At 39.1% G+C, this 24158-nt stretch overlaps 1 protein-coding gene across 1 annotated transcript; it reads right to left on the bottom strand.

Moving 5' to 3' along the window:
• Positions 1–681: 681 nt before the first annotated feature.
• On the bottom strand, positions 682–3254 carry LOC136226209 (uncharacterized). Its single transcript, XM_066014555.1, has 3 exons — positions 2728–3254; positions 1444–2605; positions 682–1401 (listed from the first exon to the last, which is right to left on the bottom strand). The coding sequence occupies exons 1-3, from the start codon at positions 3252–3254 to the stop codon at positions 682–684; spliced, it is 2409 nt and encodes an 802-aa protein (XP_065870627.1).
• Positions 3255–24158: the final 20904 nt, after the last annotated feature.

The following is a 24158-nucleotide window of genomic DNA, read 5'->3' as shown; positions in this document are numbered from 1 at the left end:
TCATCCTAGGTGGCTATTTAATTCGCGTGCTTTGCATTTAAAGTTTGCAACGACTCTTTACTCAGTGTTAAGAATTTCATGCGTTTAAAATTCTGAGTAGTCAGTGTTATGCAAAGGAATAGATCTTATGCGTAGAAGCTCAGCTAGAGGTAAATACTCAGCATATATATTTATCTACTCAGCATGTAATAACACAAATCATTCAGAATGAAAGTTCACTCAGCATACATACTATACTTGGAATTTATTGAAGAGGATTAAACATACCAATGGCTTCTCTAAGTATGTTGAATTGCTCACGAGCCAGTGGCTTCGTGAAGATATCAGCAAGCTGCTCATCCGTTGGGACATAGCTCAACTTGATCTCACCTTTGAGTACATGGTCTCTAATGAAGTGATGTCTGATGCTGACATGCTTCATCCTGCTGTGCTGGATTGGGTTCTTTGACAGATCAATTGCACTTTTGTTGTCACATTTGACTTCAATTGTTTTAGTCTGAACGCCATAATCTTCAAGCTGTTGCTTAATCCATAGGACTTGAGCAACACAGCTTCCAGCCAGGCCCATCTTAGACATTTTGGGGGCCCTGTGCAAAACGTAATAATAAACCAAAAATGCGAATTATTATATATGAATCGACAATAACATTTCGATACAAGATCAAACAAATATATACTTTTTTATTTAAAAAGTGTTATCCTTCTAGCATTTTTTGAAGCAAAATCATCAACCAAGTCTTCATATTCTACTTTCTCCAAAACGTCATTCTCAATCGCTATCATCGCTAATCCATTGAGTCTTTCTTGTAACATTGTAGAGCGCATATACGACTTTAATAACTTCAACTTTGAAAAGCTTCTTTCTGCAGATGCAACAGTCACAAGAATAGTTAACAAAATTCTATATACAATAACTGTATTAGGAAAACAATCTAAACCTTTCAAAAATGTTAAAATATCAATAGGTTTCATTATATCTCTAGGCAAAAGTTCTCTAAGTAACTTCAACTCTACAAATAGTTCATTCCCATCAACATCAGATTGTTCATTGAACTTAAGTGCATTTTCAAATTGAATACAAGAAGACTTCAAACTCATATCATCCAATGACAATAACTTGTGAGAAGTAAACAAAAAACCAAAGATACTTTCATATTCTACGTATTGCTCAAATCTCCTTTCAAGAGAACTAATGGCTTGATCGACAATGTAAAGAAAATAATTAAGTCTAAATGATTCCTCTGCGGATACTGGAGTAACTGATGGAGTACTTGAATTCTCATCAAAATGTTTCTTTCTTTTGATTTCACGCCTTTGAGGAAATATAGGATTGATATTCATTTCAATGGCAAGTTCTTTGGCACTATCCAAAGCCTTATAAAAACCAGTTTCTCTAAACTTCTTAAAGAAAGAAATTAACTCTTTTATTTTTTCAATAGCCACATCAATAAGCATATCCTTTGACTGTAAAGTCTTGCTAACCAAATTAATTGCACATAATATTTCATACCAAATAATTATTGCAACTAAAAACTCAAAATCACCGAGCTCATTATTTGCTAAGGATTTTGCTTCACTTGCCACTTTAGAATCATTATCATGATCAGCTACTTCAAGTAAAGCTTCTCCTATTTCTAACATTTGAAATCTTATAGCCTTAACACTATCAACACGGCTCTCCCAACGAGTAGATGACAATGACTTAAGGGTCAAACCTTTAATATTGTCTCTTAAAATTTGCCATCTCTTAGTAGAACATGCAAAAATTGTATATATGTGTTGTATAATACCAAAAAAGTCTCTAGCTTTACCACATGCATTAGCCATATCATATAATATCAAGTTTAGACTATGACAACCACAAGGAGTATAAAAAGCTCTAGAATTTATGTCCAAGAGTTTCTTTTGTAGTCCTTGGTGTTTTCCTTTCATATTTGATCCATTATCATAACCTTGTCCTCGCACATCAAGTATATCGAGATCAAGATTTTTCAACTCATTTTGTAAAACATTAAACAACCCTTCACCTGTCGTATTATTCACATTTAAAAATCCTAAAAAAGATTCCTCAACGCTAATAGGAGTTGAAGAGACATCCACATATCTCAATATCAAAGAAATTTGCTCTTGATGGCTAACATCAGGAGTACAATCAAGTATAACTGAGAAATATTTTGCTTGTTTTATTTTTCGAATAATTTCAGCTTTAATTGCAGAACCAAGCAAAAGTATTAACTCATTTTGGATGGTATGACCTAGATAATGATGGTGAATATCATTATTAGTAATACGTCTAACATGTTGTTGGACAACAGGGTCAAACTCAGCCAACATTTCAATCAAGCCCAAAAAATTACCATTACTATTTTGGTACAATTTTCCATTAGAACCACGAAATGCTAAATTATGCTTAGCAAGAAATTTCACAATTGAAATGATTCTTTGTAAAACTTTCTTCCAATGATCCTTTTCTTTCTCAAGTTGTCTTTGAGTCGTTTTATCAATAGTTTGATTCTTTTGAAATCTTAAGCGCAAATCATAAGTTGTCATATTTTTAACATGATCTATGCTTGTTTCATGTTCTCTAAGTCTTTCACCAATATGCCTCCAATCCCCAAAACCTTCATTAGTTAATTGACCTCTACCAATCCCATATTTAAATATTTACAGCAAAAACAAAAAACTTTATCAAGCTCTTTTGAATAAACAAGCCAATCTCTATCACACTTCTCTCCATTTGATAAAGTTCTAGTATACAAATTAGTAGTAAATCGCCTAGAAAATTTATCTTTAAGGCCTTTTACAATGGACAAATCTCTTTTAGGACATTTTTTTACTAATAAATCAATCATTTTGGAATCAAGACCATCCCAAGTTCTTAGATCATATATGTCAATAGGCACATCATCAACACAATCATTCTCAATAGGCACACCATCACAATAATCATTCTCAATAGACACATCATCAACACAATCATTTTCAATAGGCACATCATCAACACAATTATTTTCAATAGGGACATTATCACTATTACCATTCTCAATGAACACATTATCGTCCCCGTTTTCAACATTCACACCATCATTTTCAGTTTCAGCATCAATATTAACATTTTGACTTTCAAGAGAAACTTGTGATTCTTTTATAATAAATTTATCAAGAGCTCCTTTTTGAGACTGAATTAACACTTCAACTTTTTTCTTTTTCATGCGCTTTTCATATCCAGATTCATATTTTCTTTTAGGAGGCATAATTGAAAAACACAAGACAATGTCTAACGAAACTAATAATCAATATGAAATTAATAATATGGATTGAAACAACCTGAAACTTCAAAATGGTAAGTGAAAATGCCAAATAGATCGAAATAGCCCTTTATTGTAGTTCGATTTGTTCCTGAAACCGTGAAACTGAAATTCATTCAACAATTTGTTAGTTAAGTCATAATAGTCTAAAAGCTAACAAATAATAAAAACAGTACAAAATAATAAAATTAACATTTATTATTGATAATAAAATTAACATTCATTCAACAATTCATTCAACAAAAGTACTTTAATATGTAAAAAGCTAACAAATAATAAAAACAGTACAAAATATTAGAAACATCTAAAAGCATCACAATTCACAAATTAACATTTATTATTGATACTCATTCTGAAATTAATAGTCATAGTCTTCTTTGCCAATCATAATTTCATAATTCAATCACTTAAAAGAAAACGACAAATTGACCGATCAGAGAATCAATAAAATCAACGAGAATCAAAAGTCAAAAGGGAGAATAATTAAAGAAATTGAGAAAGAATAATACCTAAAATTCTGTAGAAATATATGAGCTCCAAATCCTTCTATTCCAAAACAATCTTATTAACCCTAGCCTCTTAACGTTATTGATGGAAGATTTAAGAGAAGAGATTGAGAAAGAAAATCAGATATGTGATTGTGGCAAGAGAGAGATAACTAAAACGTGATGTGATGAGAGGGAGAGAGAAAGAAATTATAATTCTTAAATAAGAGAAGTTGTTTTAATGGTAATTAAGAAAAATTACCGTTTTTTAACGTTAATAAATTAATAAAAGAATCCTTAGAAAACAAAACTCTTCATCTTCTTCTCTAACTTTAACTCTTTAAGTAAAAAATGTATATATGGTTACTAACTTGGGCAATTGGGCTGGGCTACTAACTTATATATAATAAGTAAAAAAAGAAAAAATTGGGCCCTCTCTAAATTAGGGGGCCCTGTGTTGTAGACCTGCTTGCACAGGCCCATCTACGAGCCTACTTCCAGCAGCAATGTACTCAGCTTCAGTGGTTGACAGGGCTACCGACATCTGCTTCTTGCTGAACCAGGACACAAGGCAGCTCCCAAAGAAGTGGCATCCTCCTGAGGTGCTTTTTCGTTCAAGCTTGTCTCGTCCGTAGTCAGCGTCAGTGTATCCAATAAGTGTGAAATCTGAAGTATTGGGATACCACAAACCTGCATTCACCGAGCCTTGCAAATATCTAAGGATTCTTTTTACAGCTATGTAATGAGATTCCTTAGGGTTAGATTGATATCTATCACAATAACATACTGAGAACTGAATGTCCGGTCTACTGGCAGTTAAGTAAAGTAGAGAACCAATCATACCTCGGTACAATCTGCTGTCTACTGACTTATCATTCTCATCAGCGCAGAGGACAGTGTCAGTGCCCATTGGAGTAGATATTGGCTTACAATTTTCAAGTTCATATTTCTTCAATATCTCCTTAGCGTACTTAGTTTGACTTATGAAGATGCCATTTTTCCCTTGTTTGATTTGAAGTCCAAGGAAGAAGTTGAGTTCTCCCATCATTGACATTTCAAACTCAGTTGCATCTGCTTGCTAAATTCCTTGCACATTGACTCGTTAGTGGCACCAAAAATAATGTCATCAACATATATCTGAGCCAGCAAGGTATCTTTACCCTTCCTCTTAATGAATAAGGTTGTATCAGCTTTACCTCTGACATAATTTCTAGTCAGCAGAAAACTGGTCAGCCTCTCATACCAAGCACGTGGTGCTTGCTTGAGGCCATACAGAGCCTTTTTGAGCTTATAAACGTGGTTTGGGAATTTAGGATCCTCAAACCTTGGAGGCTGATTAACATAAACTTCCTCGTTTATAACTCCATTAAGGAATGCACTCTTAACATCCATTTGAAACAATTTAAAGTTCATATAGCTTGCATATGCACATAAAATTCTAATAGCCTCTAGCCTTGCCACTGGGGCAAAGGTCTCACCGTAGTCAATACCTTCTTGCTGACTGTAGCCCTGAGCTACAAGTCTTGCTTTGTTTCTGACCACGTTCCCTTGTTCATCCAGCTTGTTGCGGAAGACCCATCTTGTTCCTATGGTCTTCTGGATTCTTGGTTTTGGCACTAGATCCCATACTTCATTTCGTCTAAACTGATCAAGTTTTTCTTGCATTGCATTCATCCAGAATTCATCATACTCAGCTTCACCGAAATTCTTTGGTTCCTGGATTGAGACGAATGCTACGTTGTTGAGGTATCTCCTGAGTTGATTTCTCGTCATCAGGGTATTCTCAGCGGCATCAAGAATGGCACTTTCTGAGTGACCTCTTGGTATCCTAATCTCCTTTGGTAGATTGATGTCTTGCGCTGGTTGTGTTTCAACAATCTCTGCAGGTGTAGATTGGTCAGTGAAAGTAATTTGAGTTTCACTTTTACCTTTGGTCAGCCCTTGAGGAAATGACTCAGCGGCTGTTTCTGGGTCAGCGGGTGCTGAGTGTGGGTCATCCTCAGTCAGCGGCTGGTATCTACCTGCAGGGTTAGTTTCATCGAACTCAACATGTACTGACTCTTCTAAGTCTTGAGTTCATTTATTGAAAACTCTGTATGCTTTGCTGTTTGTTGAGTAGCCTAAGAAGATAGCTTCATCAGCTTTTGAGTCAAACTTAGCTAGGCTATCTTTGGTATTTAAGATAAAACATTTACAGCTAAAGGCACGAAAGTATCCAATGTTGGGCTTTTGTCCTTTCCAAAGTTCGTAGAGGGTTTTCTTTAGTATAGGTCTAATAAGAGCCCTATTAAGAATATAGCACGCTGTGTTGACAGCTTCTCCCCAAAAGTACTTTGGAAGCCTATGCTCACTCAGCATTGTCCTGGCTATTTCAACCAAGGTTCTGTTTTTCCTTTCAACAACCCCATTTTGTTGAGGCGTTCTAGGAGCAGAGAAATTATGGTCAATGTCGTTGGTTTCACAGAATTCAACAAACTGTTGGTTCTTGAATTCTCCACCATTATCACTTCGGATGTGAGCTAACTTAAGGTCTTTATCATTTTCAAGTTTTCTTCTCAAATTTGAAAATGTCTCAAAGGTTTCATCCTTGCTACTCAGCAAGATGATCCAAGTGTACCGAGAAAAATCATCTACAATGACCAAGGAAAATCTTCTTCCACCCAAGCTCAGCGGCTGGACTGGACCGAAGATATCCAAGTGTAGTAACTCTAATGGACGCTTAGTTGAGACAATGTTTTTACTATGAAAAGATTGTTTGGTTTGTTTTCCAGCTTGGCAAGCGTGGCATAATTGATCTTTTTCAAATTTAAGTTCTGGCAGACCCTCAACCAATTGCTTTCTTGCTAATTTGGCCAGGAGGTCCATGCTTACATGACCAAGTCTCATGTGCCATATCCAGGAATTTTCTTCCTTTGATACTAAGCATACAGTTTTGAAAACTTCTTTTCCAAGTTCAGCATAAAGACATTGTCAATAAGAGGGGCGGTTAAAATTAACTCATTTGTTTTACCCTCAAATATTTTACATCCAGTGTCATCAAATATAACTTTTCTCCCATTGTCACATAGCTGAGCTACACTGAGTAAGTTATATTTGAGTCCGCTGACTAGGGAGACTGACTCAATAGTAGGATTGCCACCAATGGTTCCTGACCCTACTATCTTACCCTTCTTGTTGTCTCCAAAACTTACACTTCCTCCTCGTTTACCCACAAACGTGATGAACTGAGTTTCATCACCAGTCATATGCCTCGAGCATGCACTGTCAATGTACCACATCTTTGACTTCTCAGCACACTTCAGGCTTACCTGCAATATAGCTAGTTGCTTTTAGGTACCCAATTCTTTTTGGGTCCTTGCTTGTTAGGTTCAACAGGTAAAGCATCATATTTCATTTTATGACGACACACTTGGACAGTGTGTCCATTCTTTCCACAGAAGTCACAGCTGACCTTCCGTTTAAGATGTCTCACTGACTGGTCAGCACCCTAGTGCTGAGCGTGCCAGCACACCTTTGTGGTGTGTCCTTTCTTCCCACAGAAGTCACACTGGACATTCCGCTGAGGATTCGATCTCTACTGACTAGTACTTCGGTACTCAGTGTTCAGAGGATTATTTCTTTTATTCGGAACCTTAAGTTGGTTCTGAATTGATGTGACGTCCTTCCTCAGTTTCTTAGAATCTGATTGGACCTCAGTGACAAACTTTTGCATGATTTCTACATTACTATGCAAAATCGAAGTGTCCTGGAGAATATATCGAAGGTCACTCAGTTTGACCTCCTCAACCTCATCACATCGCCTGCTGAGTGCTCTAACCTTTTTATTACACTTTTTGACAAGTGTATAAAGGTCACTCAGGGCATTAACCATTTCATTTCTAAGCAAGGGTAGTGATATTACCTCAGTTGAGTGTTCCTCATCGTCAGATGCAATGGAGGGGTCAGCATGCTCAGAAACACATGGCTCAGCAAGCTCATCTGCCATGAAGCAGATCTTTGCTGACTCAGTGGCATCAGCTTCAGATGATGATGAATCATCACTATCACTCTAGGTTGCCGCCATTGCCTTCTTGCCGTTCTTTCTCTCTTTCCTCAGCGAGGGACAACTTGACTTGATATGGCCAGTTTGATGACATTCAAAGCATGTAATGGGCTTTGAGCTGTCCTTCTTGTACTTGTTGTCGCTGGAGTCAGCTTTGTACTTATCAAAATTCTTGTAAGGCCACTGATAACATTGAGATATTATCCTGAGGACCAAAAGAGATATTCACCTAAAGAACGCCATGTATTGAAGAGATCCGGCTGGATCACCGGATCACCGGGGTCCCATCAAAAGAGACCCGCCAGAGAACCTATGAGGCGAATCTCATTGAACGCTCATTCGCCATTAGAACGGCTGGGCCGACCTGGCCATAAAGGCTATTAATGAGCTATCAATTAGCTAACCGCCGACTTAAAGGTAACTTGTAACCGCCATTAATGGAACATTAATGGAGACTTTCTAGTTACTGTAGGTTACAACTTTCTAGCTATATGTAGCCTACGTCTCAGGCTATCAAGGTACACATTCACTTATCCTTTGTCAATTCAGTTTGCTCTCTTGTTCTATCTTACTGACTTTGGCATCGGAGCTTCCCCCCGTCGAACCCAACGACGCCCCCATAGGGACGGAAGCTGATCAGAATTTCTCCGCTTGTCATCAATTGGTGCGGTGAAGGTGGAACCTTAATCAAATAAAGGGTTTCTATTCACGTTGAAAAGAGTATGACAGGTGAAGAGCAGAACCCCTCCTCAGGGGTTAAAACACCACTAATAACACCGTTGAGTCAACCAATAGCTAGCGCTGGCCGCGCTGATTCAAATATTCCATCAACACAAGCTGGAAGTAGTATGCCCCCAGATGCTTTCATCAACATGTGTGCGGAAGCAATAGGAGAAAAGTTTGGTCCTGAGACAGGTAATCGCCTACGATCATTCATGATCATTCCTCCGCTTTGGAGCATGGCGCCCACATCTACGGTATCTTCTGGGCCCCAAATGACTCTAGGGCCAAACGCCCATAATTCTTCATTTCTCCAAGCTCATAATACCGAATCCATAGTAACCTCCATGGCGGCGTTGGGAGAACGACCAATCAATCGAGAGTTATTCCCTGCTGGCGCAGGAGGAAGTCAAAGAAACGATCAAACTATTCCTGGCGGATCTGCAAGTCGTGGGTTAGGTCTAGGCGGATCAGATATGTTGGGGTTTTGTGTCCTATAGTCAATTGTTGAAGGATACAAACTTATTGTAAATGAATTGTTCTTTATATCATTTGTTTTAATGAGATATATGTTTTATAACTATATAAAGGCAATCCCTTTTAAGCACTAAATAAAGTCTAATAAAAGGAAATCCATAAGTTTGTTTAAAGTGATTATAAAGTGTTCATACAAGCATGAAGTGAGACAAAACTTTATAATAAACTAATAAACTTAAAACCACCCCAAGTCAAGTGATATATTTAGGATTGATATATCACAGTTGAGACTTGTATGTAACAATGTCTTCTGTCCGACAGAAAGCTGATCTCATAAGCTTCACATATATAGATATCTGGACAGTTACATAGATCCGATGAAACGTTGTTCATTAGGATTGGGGATCCGACTTGAGATAACAGGATGGGTAGATTCATCCTTGTCAACTGTTCATCTCATTGGTATTAATAGGTATAACTAATCCTCAGACTCAAAGGAATGTTAATTGGTCATCCTGAATTACTGAATGTGAGACTTTGATCCTGTGGTCCCACGATCCTTAACAGAGATGACTCTGGGGTGTGAACTGCAAAGGTTGGGTGTCACATGAAGTAATTTCAGGGTAGTTATACATTGGATTGAGCATTTACCACTCCCGATTAATGGGAGATACATCCAAGGATCGCTTGTGGAAGACTCGACTCTAAACCCTTGCAAGGTGATAGCTTAAGAGTAGAAATTCAGATTTCACTTAACCTATCTTTTTGAGTTGACTCGGCCAATAACAAGTAAAACGAACTTCTCGCTATATGTGACTTGACATTACCCATAGTCATAAGATTCAGTTCAAGGATGTAGTTGATAAAGGATCGTATTATACCGTAACTAATACGGAAGGGTTAACGACAGAATCAACCTGTCTTCTTAACGGACTCTGGGGGAATGATTAAGGACTTGCCAATAACATACTCTGTACATCATTCCGTTATGCAAGGGATTAAATATAATTCTTGAAGAAATTAATTTAATAGGTTGCATACGGCCAGAAGTAGTAAGGACCTAATGGATCACACATAAGACTTGGAACCAAAAGAGAGATGGATATGATTAATAGATGGAAGCCCAATTAAGCCCAGTAAGGCCCGAATACTAGGAGGGGGCCGAAATTTATATATGTTAGTAAGGAATTAATTTTATTCCATTAATCCTAATTGGATTAGGATTATGAATTAAATTAATTAAGAGATAATTTAATTAGGAGTTTTAATTAGATTAATATTCTCCTATTATTATCCAATTAGGTTATTTATTATTATCCTAATTATATTAGATATATAGTGAGATAATAATTAGGAATCCTTTTCCGAATTGGATTCCTATTAAGTAACCTATTCCTATCTAACTAGGGTTTAGATACAAGCTAATATATATACCCATCCCCTAATGAATTTTGACTAATGCACATATCCCTCCCCACTTGTGATTTTCGAAATTGCTTAAGAGAGAGAGAAAAGAATTCTATTCCCAAGTTCGTGAACAAGAATTCATATGGCATTCCATCGATTGATTAATCTTATTCATCCCTCTTTCTCTTTGATCTTGTGTTGGTTTATTAGAGGCAATCTATTTTGGTTGCATCTCATAAGGGTTGATTCTAACTTAATCTCACCGTGTTCACGAAAGAAGGAAAAACAATCAAAAGGGAGAAATTCGTTTTTCTTCGCCTACATCAGGTCAGTTCACTATTTCGAGGATTCCCGGAGATTGAACCGTCGGATCGTCGCGATTTTTGGACAGTAGCTTCTAGACATATTCTTCCACGTTTCCACCGAAGGGATTGTCGTTCGGAGGTCTGGAAGGTCTGTTTAGGATAGGGGCAGATTGGTAAACAGTTTACATCTCCTTTGAAGTTGTGGGCACTTCGTTTGCAACGGTAGATTGATCATCAAAAGGTATTTCTTCTTATCCCTCTTTATATGAAATAACGATTAACGGATCCTATGGTTAAAAGGAAGTAGGCTAAAAATTTTATATTTCCGCTGCTATACCTTAGCATTAATTTCCTTCAGTGGTATCAAAGCCATCGTTAAATCCGTTATTTCATATATGAAAATATAGAAGTTTTCAATAGGATTGAATAAATATTTATGGTTAGGATTAATTGAAAAATAGTATTGATTGATTAATTCTAAAGATAAATAAAGTTTTGATTAATTGTTAATTAAAACTGATTATGCTTATGTTCCTAATTATTTCGGTTGATAATCATTATAACAAAATCTATTAGTTTTATAGTTAGGCTGATAAAATTAGTTTTATTAATTCTAAATGATAAAACGGAAATCTATTGTAGATTATCCTATTTCTGAAAACCGTTTTAAAATTGTTTTAGAATGTTTTCAGAAATTAATAGTTTTCTGTTTTGATTATCGAATGAATAATTCGTTTAAATGTTTGTTTTTACCAATATGTAAATCAAAGTGTTAAATGTATTAAAATCAAAATAAATGGGACGAGCATAATCAACGTTTTATATGGTTATATTAATCTAATGATTAATATAAAGATACAAAACGATTAGAAGTAAAATTGGATGAAAGTTAATTTGACGAGTTAATGTGATTAACCTAAATATTACATAAGTCGGTTATGTAATCAACCAATTAAATTTATTTAATTGAGTCTATGCATGTTTGGAGTGATGGACATATTTGGACCCTCTTTTAGTCTTTTGGTATTTTTGAAATAGGGCCTGCGCGTCCTGCCTTTCTACTATCTATTGTAATTTCTCCTCTCATCTGATTCCCTTCAATTCAATTGAAGTTTTCTTATAGTAGTATAGAAATTAATATGTAATTTCAAGACGCCAAGGAGAAGACGGAGGACCTAAAGAGAAATATGTAATAGTTAGTATTTCCTTAGGTTTGGCCTTTTTATTCCGTCTCTGGCTCGACGGAATAATTTAGATGATATGTCCATAACGCCAATGTATGTGAATGTATGTATGTCTGATGTATGCTAAAGCAAATCAAGACTAAGTTAGATTATGAGACTTAAATAAAATCCCTCATTAAAAAGTTAAGTAAATAAGTAAGTTATTAAAATCGGTTGCCCCTCCCTAATATTATAATTCAGCCGGCAGTACTGGGGGCCTTTGGGTTGTTGAGTAAACTCAAGCTCGGGGTCTTATGGTAACACCTGAATTATCGAAAATTATTTTTCATGAATATGGGGTAATACTTAAATTAGATTATGATAATTGGATGAGTAAACTCATGTTGTCATAAACTAATGGGCAAAACGGTTGGGATTAATATGAATAGCATATTAGTTACTAATGTGGTTAGTAACCCAATAACCTAGGAATCACATTAGAGATGTGATTGATTATATGAATCTACCTAATGAATGAGACTAGCTTGTTGAGTAAACTCAAGGCGAAATCTCAGGAGTTAGGATCCTAGCTCACTAAAGGATTTGTGAAATTCTTCGAATTAATATAGAGGGTTATTAATTTGACAAAATAGTGGGAGCAATCTGAAATAAATTAAAAGGCCTATAATTTTAGATTGTTAAACTTTAAAGCAAATGAATGACATACGTTTACTCTTTCTCACTCTCGGGTTTTGTTTAAACACACACTCTTAAAATCATGACTAAAACCAATTTGCAAAACATCCTTACCGATAACAAATTGAATGGTTCAAACTTCACCGACTGGTTTCGTAACCTCAAAATTGTTTTGAAGTTCGAGAAAATTGGGTATGTACTTGATACATCGATACCCTCTGTCCCTGAAGATGATGCTCCCATCGAGGAAATTGATGCTTATCAGAAGCACAAGGCTGATGATGATCATGCCGCTTGCATCATACTTGCATCGATGATATCGGAATTACAAAGGCAACATGAGGAGATGAATGCATATTCCATCATCATGCACCTAAAGGAATTGTTTGGGAAACAAACCAGGTGCGAACGCTACGAGATATCAAAACTGTTATATCGTTGCAGGATGCAAGAGGGCACATCTGTCATGACACATTGTGTCAAGATGATAGGCTATATTACCAAACTTTCTAGTATTGGATTTGTGATGGACAACGAATTAAGTACCGACTTGGTTCTTCAGTCCCTCCCAGAGAGTTATTCACAGTTCATCATGAACTACCAAATGAATGACTTGCAAACCTCTCTTGAAGAGCTTGCAAACATGCTCAAATCAGTTGAGCCCAATATGAAGAAAGACAAGGCCATACCGGCTCTTGTAATCGAGGGATCGAGGAAAAGAAAAGGGAAATTTCCCAATTCTAAACATCCCAAGAAAGGTAAGAAAGATGTGTCCAAGGGAAAGGAAGTTAAAGAGCCCAAAGGAGAGTGCCACTTCTGTGGTAAAGACGGGCATTGGAAGAGAAACTGCAAGGAGTATCTAGCCACCCTCAAGAAGGGAAAAGGCGGTGCTTCTTCATCTGGTATGTTCTATATTGAAATAAATACGGTTTCATTGTCTGAATCTTGGGTACTTGATACCGGATGTGGATCCCATATTTGTACAAATATGCAGGAGCTAAAACAGACTAAGGAACTAAAGAAAGGAAGCATAAAACTTGCGAGTGGGAAATGGAGCAAGAGTTGCCGCCCTCGCAATTGGAGATTATGTTTTACTTTTGCCCTCTGGGCTTGTAATAGAATTAAGGAATTGTTTATACGTTCCTGAGATGTCTCGTAACATTATTTCTATTAGCCGTCTCGTTGACGACGGTTTTCATATTTCAATAAAGAACAATAGTTGCAATTTTTACAAAGATTCGATCTTTTATTTTTCAGGAATATCACAAAATGGGATTTATGTGTTAGATGATAAAATTCATGTTTTTGCAATTGATACCAAAAGACATAAGCTAGATAATTCAACTTACTTGTGGCATTGTCGTTTAGGCCATATAAACAAGAGACGCATGCTAAAGCTACATTCAGATGGGCTTATAGATCCAATCGATTCTGAATCATTGGAAACATGCGAATCATGTTTAAAAGGTAAAATGACAAAGACACCCTTTAGCAATAAAGGTGAGCGTGTATCAGACACTCTAGGACTCATTCATTCGGATGTATATGGCCCTATGTCAGTCCAAGCAAGAGGAGGATTCAGATACTTCATTAGCTTCATATATGACCATACTCGCTATGGTTATATCTACTTGATGAGGCACAAATCAGAAGCTTTTGACAAGTTCAAATGTTTCAAGAATGAAGTGGAAAATCAATTAGGAAAGAAAATAAAAACACTTCGATCTGATCGAGGTGGCGAATATCTTTCTGATGATTTTCTGAATTATCTAACTGAATGTGGGATATGCTCACAATGGACACCTCCCTATACACCACAACACAATGGTGTATCCGAAAGGAGAAACCGTACCCTATTAGATATGGTACGATCCATGATGAGCATGGCCTTACTTCCAAAGACGTTCTGGGGCTATGCCTTAGAAACTGCCCTCTTCACCCTGAATCGAGTACCAACTAAATCCGCTAGTTCCACGCCATATGAATTGTTCGTTGGTAGGAAACTCGTGTTCTCTTTCATGAGAGTATGGGGTTGTTCAGCATATGTCAAACGCGTTACGTCCGACAAATTAGATTCTAAATCTGATAAATGTTTCTTCATTGGATACCCTAAGGAAACTATGAGATATTACTTCTATCATCCAGATGATCAGAAAGTGATCGTATCCAAACACGCAACCTTCTTAGAGAAAGATTTTCTCGAAGAAACACAAAAGGGAAGCGTGATTGAACTCGATGAAGTTCAAGAGGAAGAAACACCAACTGAAACAACGGAGGCGGTTGAGGTACCCGAAGAAGTCCCATTAGATGAGACTCCAGTGGCACCTATTCGTAGATCACGAAGAGTTCGTGAACTCCCAGTTAGATATGGTTTTCTAGTGGGAGATGATGACGAGGTTCCCGTGTTAGACGACGAACCTGGAAACTACGAAGAGGCTCTTACTAGTCCAGATTCTAAAGCATGGCTTGAAGCCATGGATTCTGAAATGGATTCCATGTATACTAACCAAGTTTGGACTTTGGTTGATCCACCCGAAGGGATAAAACCCATAGGGTGCAGATGGATCTTCAAAAAGAAGACTGACATGGATGGAAAGGTTAGCACCTACAAGGCTAGGTTGGTAGCGAAAGGATATCGTCAAAAACAAGGTGTTGATTATGACGAAACCTTCTCTCCCGTTGTTATGTCCAAATCAATCAGAATCATGCTTGCAATTGCCGCTCACTTTGATTATGAGATTTGGCAAATGGATGTGAAAACAGCTTTCCTAAACGGAAACCTGCTTGAGGATGTATACATGATGCAACCTGAAGGTTTCATATCAAAGGATGCAAATAAAGTTTGCAAACTTCAGAGATCCATTTATGGACTCAAGCAAGCATCTAGAAGCTGGAACAAGCGTTTTGACGAAACCATAAAACAATTTGGTTTCGAACAAAATTGCGAAGAAGCTTGCATTTACAAGGAAGCAAGTAGGAGCTCTATAGCATTTCTCATACTATATGTGGACGATATACTGTTAATAGGAAATGACATTGCTCTTTTACAGTCAGTGAAAATATGGTTATCCGGTAACTTCTCAATGAAAGACCTCGGTGAAGCAGCCTATATACTTGGTATAAAGATCTACAGGGATAGATCACGTAGACTGCTTGGTTTTTCACAGGCTACATACATTGAAAAGGTGCTAAATCGGTTTAGCATGCTTGAATCGAAACGAGGTAACTTACCCATGGTACATGGAGTAAAGTTAAATAATCATCAATGTCCTAAAACTGATGATGACAAACGACGCATGGCTGTAGTCCCGTATGCCAGCGCGATCGGTTCGATTATGTATGCTATGCTATGCACTAGACCCGACGTAGCGTTCGCGTTATCTGTAACGAGTCGTTACCAAGGGAATCCGGGAGACGAGCACTGGATTGCCGTCAAGAACATTCTTAAGTACTTGAGAAGAACTAAAGATATGTTTCTAGTGTACGGAGAAAGAGATCTGAAAATACAAGGATTTTCAGACGCTAGTCATCTCACAGATGAGAATGATTTTAAATCCCAATCAGGATACCTGTTTATCCTAAATGGGGGCGCGGTCAGTTGGAAAAGTTCCAAGCAGGGAAGCGTAGCTTTCTCTACGACCGAGTCAGAGTACATCGCTGCTGCGGAAGCAGCAAAGGAAGCGGTTTGGATTAGAAAGTTCATTACAGAACTAGGTGTGGTGCCTGACATTGTCAATCCCATTACTCTGTACTGTGATAACAATGGAGCCATTGCGCAAGCAAAGGAACCACGGTCTCATAATGCATCCAAGCACTACTTAAAGCGATACCACATCATTAGAGAGATTGTGGCTAGAGGAGATGTGAGAATAGAAAGAGTACCTACAGAGGACAACGTTGCAGATCCGTTAACAAAGCCTTTAACCCAGAAAGTACATGATCATCATTTAACTTCTACTGGGATAAGTTTTAGAAACAATTGGCTTTAGTCCAAGTGGGAGTATGTTGGGGTTTTGTGTCCTATAGTCAATTGTTGCAGGATACAAACTTATTGTAAATGAATTGTTCTTTATATCATTTGTTTTAATGAGATATATGTTTTATAACTATATAAAGGCAATCCCTTTTAAGCACTAAATAAAGTCTAATAAAAGGAAATCCGTAAGTTTGTTTAAAGTGATTATAAAGTGTTCATACAAGCATGAAGTGAGACAAAACTTTATAATAAACTAATAAACTTAAAACCACCCCAAGTCAAGTGATATATTTAGGATTAATATATCACAGTTGAGACTTGTATGTAACAATGTCTTCTGTCCGACAGAAAGCTGATCTCACAAGCTTCACATATATAGATATCTGGACAGTTACATAGATCCGGTGAAACGTTGTTCATTAGGATTGGGGATCCGACTTGAGATAACAGGATGGGTAGATTTATCCTTGTCAACTGTTCATCTCATTGGTATTAATAGGTATAACTAATCCTCAGACTCAAAGGAATGTTAATTGGTCATCCTGAATTACTGAATGTGAGACTTTGATCCTGTGGTCCCACGATCCTTAACAGAGATGACTCTGGGGTGTGAACTGCAAAGGTTGGGTGTCACATGAAGTAATTTCAGGGTAGTTATACATTGGATTGAGCATTTACCACTCCCGATTAATGGGAGATACATCCAAGGATCGCTTGTGGAAGACTCGACTCTAAACCCTTGCAAGGTGATAGCTTAAGAGTAGAAATTCAGATTTCACTTAACCTATCTTTTTGAGTTGACTCGGCCAATAACAAGTAAAACGAACTTCTCGCTATATGTGACTTGACATTACCCATAGTCATAAGATTCAGTTCAAGGATGTAGTTGATAAAGGATCGTATTATACCGTAACTAATACGGAAGGGTTAACGACAGAATCAACCTGTCTTCTTAACGGACTCTGGGGGAATGATTAAGGACTTGCCAATAACATACTCTGTACATCATTCCGTTATGCAAGGGATTAAATATAATTCTTGAAGAAATTAATTTAATAGGTTGCATACGGCCAGAAGTAGTAAGGACCTAATGGATCACACATAAGACTTGGAACCAAAAGAGAGATGGATATGATTAATAGATGGAAGCCCAATTAAGCCCAGTAAGGCCCGAATACTAGGAGGGGGCCGAAATTTATATATGTTAGTAAGGAATTAATTTTATTCCATTAATCCTAATTGGATTAGGATTATGAATTAAATTAATTAAGAGATAATTTAATTAGGAGTTTTAATTAGATTAATATTCTCCTATTATTATCCAATTAGGTTATTTATTATTATCCTAATTATATTAGATATATAGTGAGATAATAATTAGGAATCCTTTTCCGAATTGGATTCCTATTAAGTAACCTATTCCTATCTAACTAGGGTTTAGATACAAGCTAATATATATACCCCATCCCCTAATGAATTTCGACTAATGCACATATCCCTCCCCACTTGTGATTTTCGAAATTGCTTAAGAGAGAGAGAAAAGAATTCTATTCCCAAGTTCGTGAACAAGAATTCATACGGCATTCCATCGATTGATTAATCTTATTCATCCCTCTTTCTCTTTGATCTTGTGTTGGTTTATTAGAGGCAATCTATTTTGGTTGCATCTCATAAGGGTTGATTCTAACTTAATCTCACCGTGTTCACGAAAGAAGGAAAAACAATCAAAAGGGAGAAATTCGTTTTTCTTCGCATACATCAGGTCAGTTCACTATTTCGAGGATTCCCGAAGATTGAACTGTCGGATCGTCGCGATTTTTGGACAGTAGCTTCTAGACATATTCTTCCACGTTTCCACCGAAGGGATTGTCGTTCGGAGGTCTGGAAGGTCTGTTTAGGATAGGGGCAGATTGGTAAACAGTTTACATCTCCTTTGAAGTTGTGGGCACTTCGTTTGCAACGGTAGATTGATCATCAAAAGGTATTTCTTCTTATCCCTATTTATATGAAATAACGATTAACGGATCCTATGGTTAAAAGGAAGTAGGCTAAAATTTTTATATTTCCGCTGCTATACCTTAGCCTTAATTTCCTTCAAGATATCCCAAGGCGACCACAGACAAATCTCTCCTTGGGTGGATCAGAGGGGTGAAAACACAAAAAGCGTAGAAAAGATAAAAGTAGGCGTTCTGAATCGCCTTCGCCCCGAAGACCGAGATCCTCCCGCCAGGGAAGATCACCCCCCATCTACTGGGCATAGACAGAGCAAAAGGCTCGTGGAGACACCACGTTCAACAGGACCACCACCACCACCACCACGTCAAGAGAATGACGGTCATATTCCTGTAGGAGGCTCTAGGGGAGGTAGCGGTCAGACTCCCCCGGGCGGACAGGGTGGGGGTGGTGGAGGCGGAGGGGGAGATGGACGTAGAGACGGAGGCGAACAATCACCCTCGGATCCATCTTCAGGATCCAGTTCTTCATCTTCTCCAAGCCGATCTCCGCGAAGGGGCCGCCGAAGGGCGGATCCGAAGAATTTTGAAGATAGAGTTCGAGCCGCTGTGCTCCGTATGAATGAGGAGAATGCCAGGCATAACCCATTCGCCAATAAGGATTCGCCCTTCACGGCTTGGATCGAGGCAGAAGAAACGGATAGGCATTTTAAAATACCTAATTTCACTATATACACGGGGGCGGACAACCCTGAGGCCCACGTCAGAAAATACCGAATACTACTTCGCCTCAACCGTGCGACTGAACCAGTGCTCTGCAAAATGTTTGTCACCACGTTAGGAGGTCCCGCTTATGGCTGGTTCCAGTCCCTGCCACCTGGCTCGATAGACAGTTGGGATCAATTAAGCAGAGAATTTTGTGCTAAATTCGCCGGCTCCATCCCTCCAGTGGTCAAGTCAGGAAAGCTTTTTGAACTAAAGCAGAAGGCAAACGAATCCCTCCGAGAGTACGTAGACAATTTCAACAAGTTGTGTATACAAATTGTTGATGTGGATATCTCCATGGCGGTGGAATGTCTGGTAAGGAACACCACTTGTAAGAGTTTGCAGGAGGATCTAATTCGAAAGAAGCCCACCAGCATGGCAGAATTGATGGAGCGTTGCAAAGACTTTATGGAGGTAGATGACATTCGCCGTGAATCACCATCTCCGCCTCGAAGGGATAAAGGCGAATCTCGCCGTCGGGATAGTGAAAGGGATAAGCACCAGGATTCCTCCTCTAGGAATCGATGAAGGGGTTCTAAGAACAAATCGGCATTTGTCACCTCTTTCACACCTCTCAATGCTTCTAAAAGTGAAGTGCTTATGTGGATCGAGAATAGTCAGCACAAACGGAGCATTTCATACCCCGAACCAAAGGGGGGGAGTACACCAATACTGGTAAAAATCCTAAAAATTATTGTAAATATCACAGAAAAAATGGCCATGATACAGATGCATGCTGGGAGTTAGCTCGGGAAATTGAGCGTCTCATTGAGAGAGGCAAATTGGATCGGTTCATCCAAAATGATGGCAAGAAGGGAGATGGTGATAGATCCAGAGAAGACCCAAAGAAGAAAGGAAAGGGTACCATCAACGTCATAGCAGGCGGACCTGGGTACCAACCAATACTAAAAAAGGCAAAGACCAGTGCTCTTGACAGGACATCGTTGAATCGCCCCTTTGCGGACGTAGGTCCAGAGATCTCTCCTCATGCAGATGCCTTGGTCATTACTATGATTGTGGAAGGCTGGGAGATGAAAAGAGTGATGATCGATACAGGGAGCTCGTGCAATGTAATCACCAGAGGTGCATTCGCCAAACTCATGGTAGATCCAATCTAAGTGGAGCCAACTGTAGTGCACATCTTGGGAGTGACAGGACATACCATTCAGACAAAAGGTCAGGTAACATTGGATTGTGAGTTAGCAGATGAGGACCAGGTCTGGAAGGGCGATCTAGAATTTTCCATCTTGGATGGTCAGTTAGCCTACAACATTATCCTTGGACGACCCTTTATCTCCGAAGCGGCAACCCTTATCTCCATACGCCACTTAACTCTATACATCCCCACGGCCAATGGAGGTGTAATGATTCGAGGGAGCCAAAAGGTGGCACAAGAGACTTATTCAACATCGCTGATGATTCGTCCCCAGTCTAAGGAAGAAGATGAGGAGGAACTCGGTACCATGGCCTTGGGCGAGACAGAAATGTACCTCATGGCAGATGAGAAACAAGTGCGAATGGCTAAAAGACTCAAGAGTGGAATCAAAGAGGCAATCACCAAAGTCCTCCATAAAGCGGAAGATGTCTTTGCATGGAAAGATGAAGTCCTCCCGGGGATTAGTCCAGAAGTGATCACCCATAAACTCAACATCGACAAGGATGCTGTTCCAGTCGCCCAGAAACAAAGAAACCATGGTCTGGAGCGGCAGAAGGTGATTAAGGAGGAGATCGCCAAGCTCAAACGGGCGGACGCCATTGAGGAAGTACTTTACACGTAATGGTTGGCGAACGTAGTTCTGGTCAAAAAGGCGGGCGGGTCTTACCGCATGTGCATTGACTTTACCGATCTTAACAAAGCTTGTCCCAAAGACAACTATCCATTGCCATGTATTGACATACTTGTAGACGGAACAACGGGCCATGCCATGTACTCCTTTACGGACGTAAAATCCAGTTATCATCAAATTCCCATAGAACCCTCAGATAGAATCAAGACCTCGTTCGTGACTCACCAAACCACTTATTGCTTCAAAGTCATGCCCTTTGGGCTTAAGAACGCTGGCGCCACCTATCAGCGGATGATGAACAAGATATTCGCGGAAAGCAAAGGTGATAACTATTCTATTTATGTGGATGACATGATCATCAAGAGCACAACCGTAGAAAAACATGCAGATGATATGAAGGAAGTACTGGACGTGCTCCGACGCCACAATATTAAGCTAAACCCGGAGAAATGTACTTTTGGTGTGACATATGGAAAGTTCTTGGGGTTCATGATCAGTGAGAAAGGAGTTAGCCCGAATCCTGACAAAGTTAAGGCTGTTCTAGAGATGCAAGCACTGTGGAACATTAGAGAAGTACAACGCCTTAATGGGCGGATCGTAGCCTTGGGCAGGTTTATCTCCTGTTCAGCTTGTAGATGTCAGCCTTTTTATGAGGTCATCAAGAAACAAAAAGCCTTTGAGTGGAACGAAGATTGCGAAAAGGCCTTCGAAGGAATCAAACGGTTTCTCACAGAGCCATCCATGATGAGTCGGCCACTTAAAGACGAGGATATCTACATGTACGTCTCGGTTACAGATAAAGCTGTGTGCACGGTCATGATCCGAGAAGAAGATGGCCAGCAGTATCCGATTTATTATGTGAGCAAAGTTTTAAAAGATGCTGAGACCAGATATTCCAAGCTCGATAAAATGGCGTTGGCTGTTGTCACTACAGCAATTCGCCTTAGGCCATATTTTCAAGCTCATACTGTTGTAGTTCGAACGAATATACCAATGAGGAAGGTGTTGCAGAAGCCGGAAACTTCTGGACGGTTGATGGAATGGGCAATTCGCCTTGGTGAATTCGATGTGCGATATGAAAGCAGGTCATCTTTGAAGAGTCAGGTCTTGGCAGACTTCGTGAATGAATTCACCGAAGAATGGATGGCTCCTCCCAAATCTCAAGTAGAGGAGTGGATGATGTACACGGATGGTGCCTCTTCGGCGGATGGAGCTGGGATAGGCATTGTGATCAAGGGCCCTCGATACATAAATTTACGGTACGCAGCGAAATTGAATTTTCATGCAACTAATAATGCCGCAGAGTATGAAGCTTTAATATTGGGGTTATGCCTGCTCAAAGAAATCACTCCCGAGCGGATCGTGATTTATAGCGACTCCAAGCTGATGGTCAATCAAGTGATCAAGAACTATGAGGTGAAAGATGATGTCTTAGCCAAATACGTAGCAGAAGTGAAAAAACTGTTAGATTACCTCGAGGCTAAAGAAACTAAATGGGAGCTGGTTCATGTACCCCGAGGCTCAAACACTGAGGCAGATCATCTAGCCAAAATGGCTTCTAGCGAGGAGAATTGGACGGATCCACAATGTCCATTCGAAGTCAAAATAGCTCCAGCTTTCGCTTCAGAAGAAGTATATCTCCTCACAATGGTGGAAGATGATTGGAGATCGGCCATTCGCCAGTATCTGTTAGAAGGAGCTTTACCCGAGGATAAGGAGGAAGCTCGGCGGATCGTTAGAAAAGCGGCTTATTTCTCCATGATCCATGACGGCCTCTATAGAAAATCTTTTAGTCATCCTTGGTTAAAATGCATTCTTCCAGAAGAAGGACAACAAGTCCTCAAGGAGATGCACGAGGGATCATGTGGGGCCCATGAGGCATCCGCCACCATCTTGAAGAAATCCAGGTTAGCGGGATTTTATTGGCCAACGGCCGAACTTGATGCGCAAAAATTGGTGGAATCTTGCCATAATTGTCAGATTCATGCAAATGAGTCACATATTGCCAAACATCTCCAGAGGCCCATTATAGAGGGACGACCATTCGCCGTCTGGGGAATTGATATCGTGGGACCATTTCCTCCTACTCGCCGGCAGAGGAAGTATGTGGTAGTGGCAGTTGATCACTTCACCAAGTGGGTAGAGGCCGAAGCTGTTTCCTCCATCACTGCTGAGCGAATGGTGGAATTTGTTAAAGACAACATCGTGGGAAGATATGGCATCCCCCACACCATCATCACTGATAACGGAACACAGTTTAACTGTGGCGAATTCAAAACTTTCTGTGAGAAATTGGGCATTTTGAACAGATTCTCCTCCGTTTATTATCCTCAATCCAACGGTATGACCGAAGTTACGAATCGGACGATCGTAAAAGGAATAAAGAAGAGATTGGGTGAGTATGATAACAAGTGGGCGGATCAGTTGATAAGCGTCTTATGGGCGTATCGCACTACTCCTAGAACGGCCATAGGAGAAACACCATTCGCCCTCTCTCATGGTGTAGAAGCTGTAATCCCAGTTGAAATATTGGTCCCAAGTGATAGAGTCACATTCTATTGCGAGGAAGACAACAGCCACAGACTAAAAGAGAGTATTGATCAAGTGGAAGATCGAAGAGACAGGGCTTATGTACGTATGGCGGCATACAAACAGCGGATCGCCGCTTACCATGACAAAAATATCAAACTCGTGGACCTGAACGTGGGAGATCTCGTGCTCCGCAAAGCAGACAAAATCCAGTCTCGAGAAGGGAAGGGCAAGCTAGGGCTCACCTGGATAGGTCCATATCAGATAGTGGAAAAGATTGGGTTCGCCACGTTTAAGATTCAAGACATGGAGGGGAATACACTGCCACGCACGTGGAACCTCCAAAATCTCCGCAAATACTTTGTCAGAAAATAAAGTGTACAAAGGGTCTTGAGTACTCTTTTTCCTTTAGTAAGTTTTTTCCCATGTGGTTTTTCTTATTAAAGGTTTTAATGAGGCTCAGATGTAAGACCTACTTGCTGTAATAAAGCATTTCTCCTATCAATAAACATCAATTGTTCTATTATCTATGTTCTTTTTAAAGTT

This window comes from Euphorbia lathyris, chromosome 4 (assembly GCF_963576675.1).
Source record: "Euphorbia lathyris chromosome 4, ddEupLath1.1, whole genome shotgun sequence".
NCBI classification, from domain to species: domain Eukaryota; kingdom Viridiplantae; phylum Streptophyta; class Magnoliopsida; order Malpighiales; family Euphorbiaceae; genus Euphorbia; species Euphorbia lathyris.
Note: the sequence above shows the minus strand (reverse complement) of the source record. Positions and strands in the feature narration are given on the sequence as shown.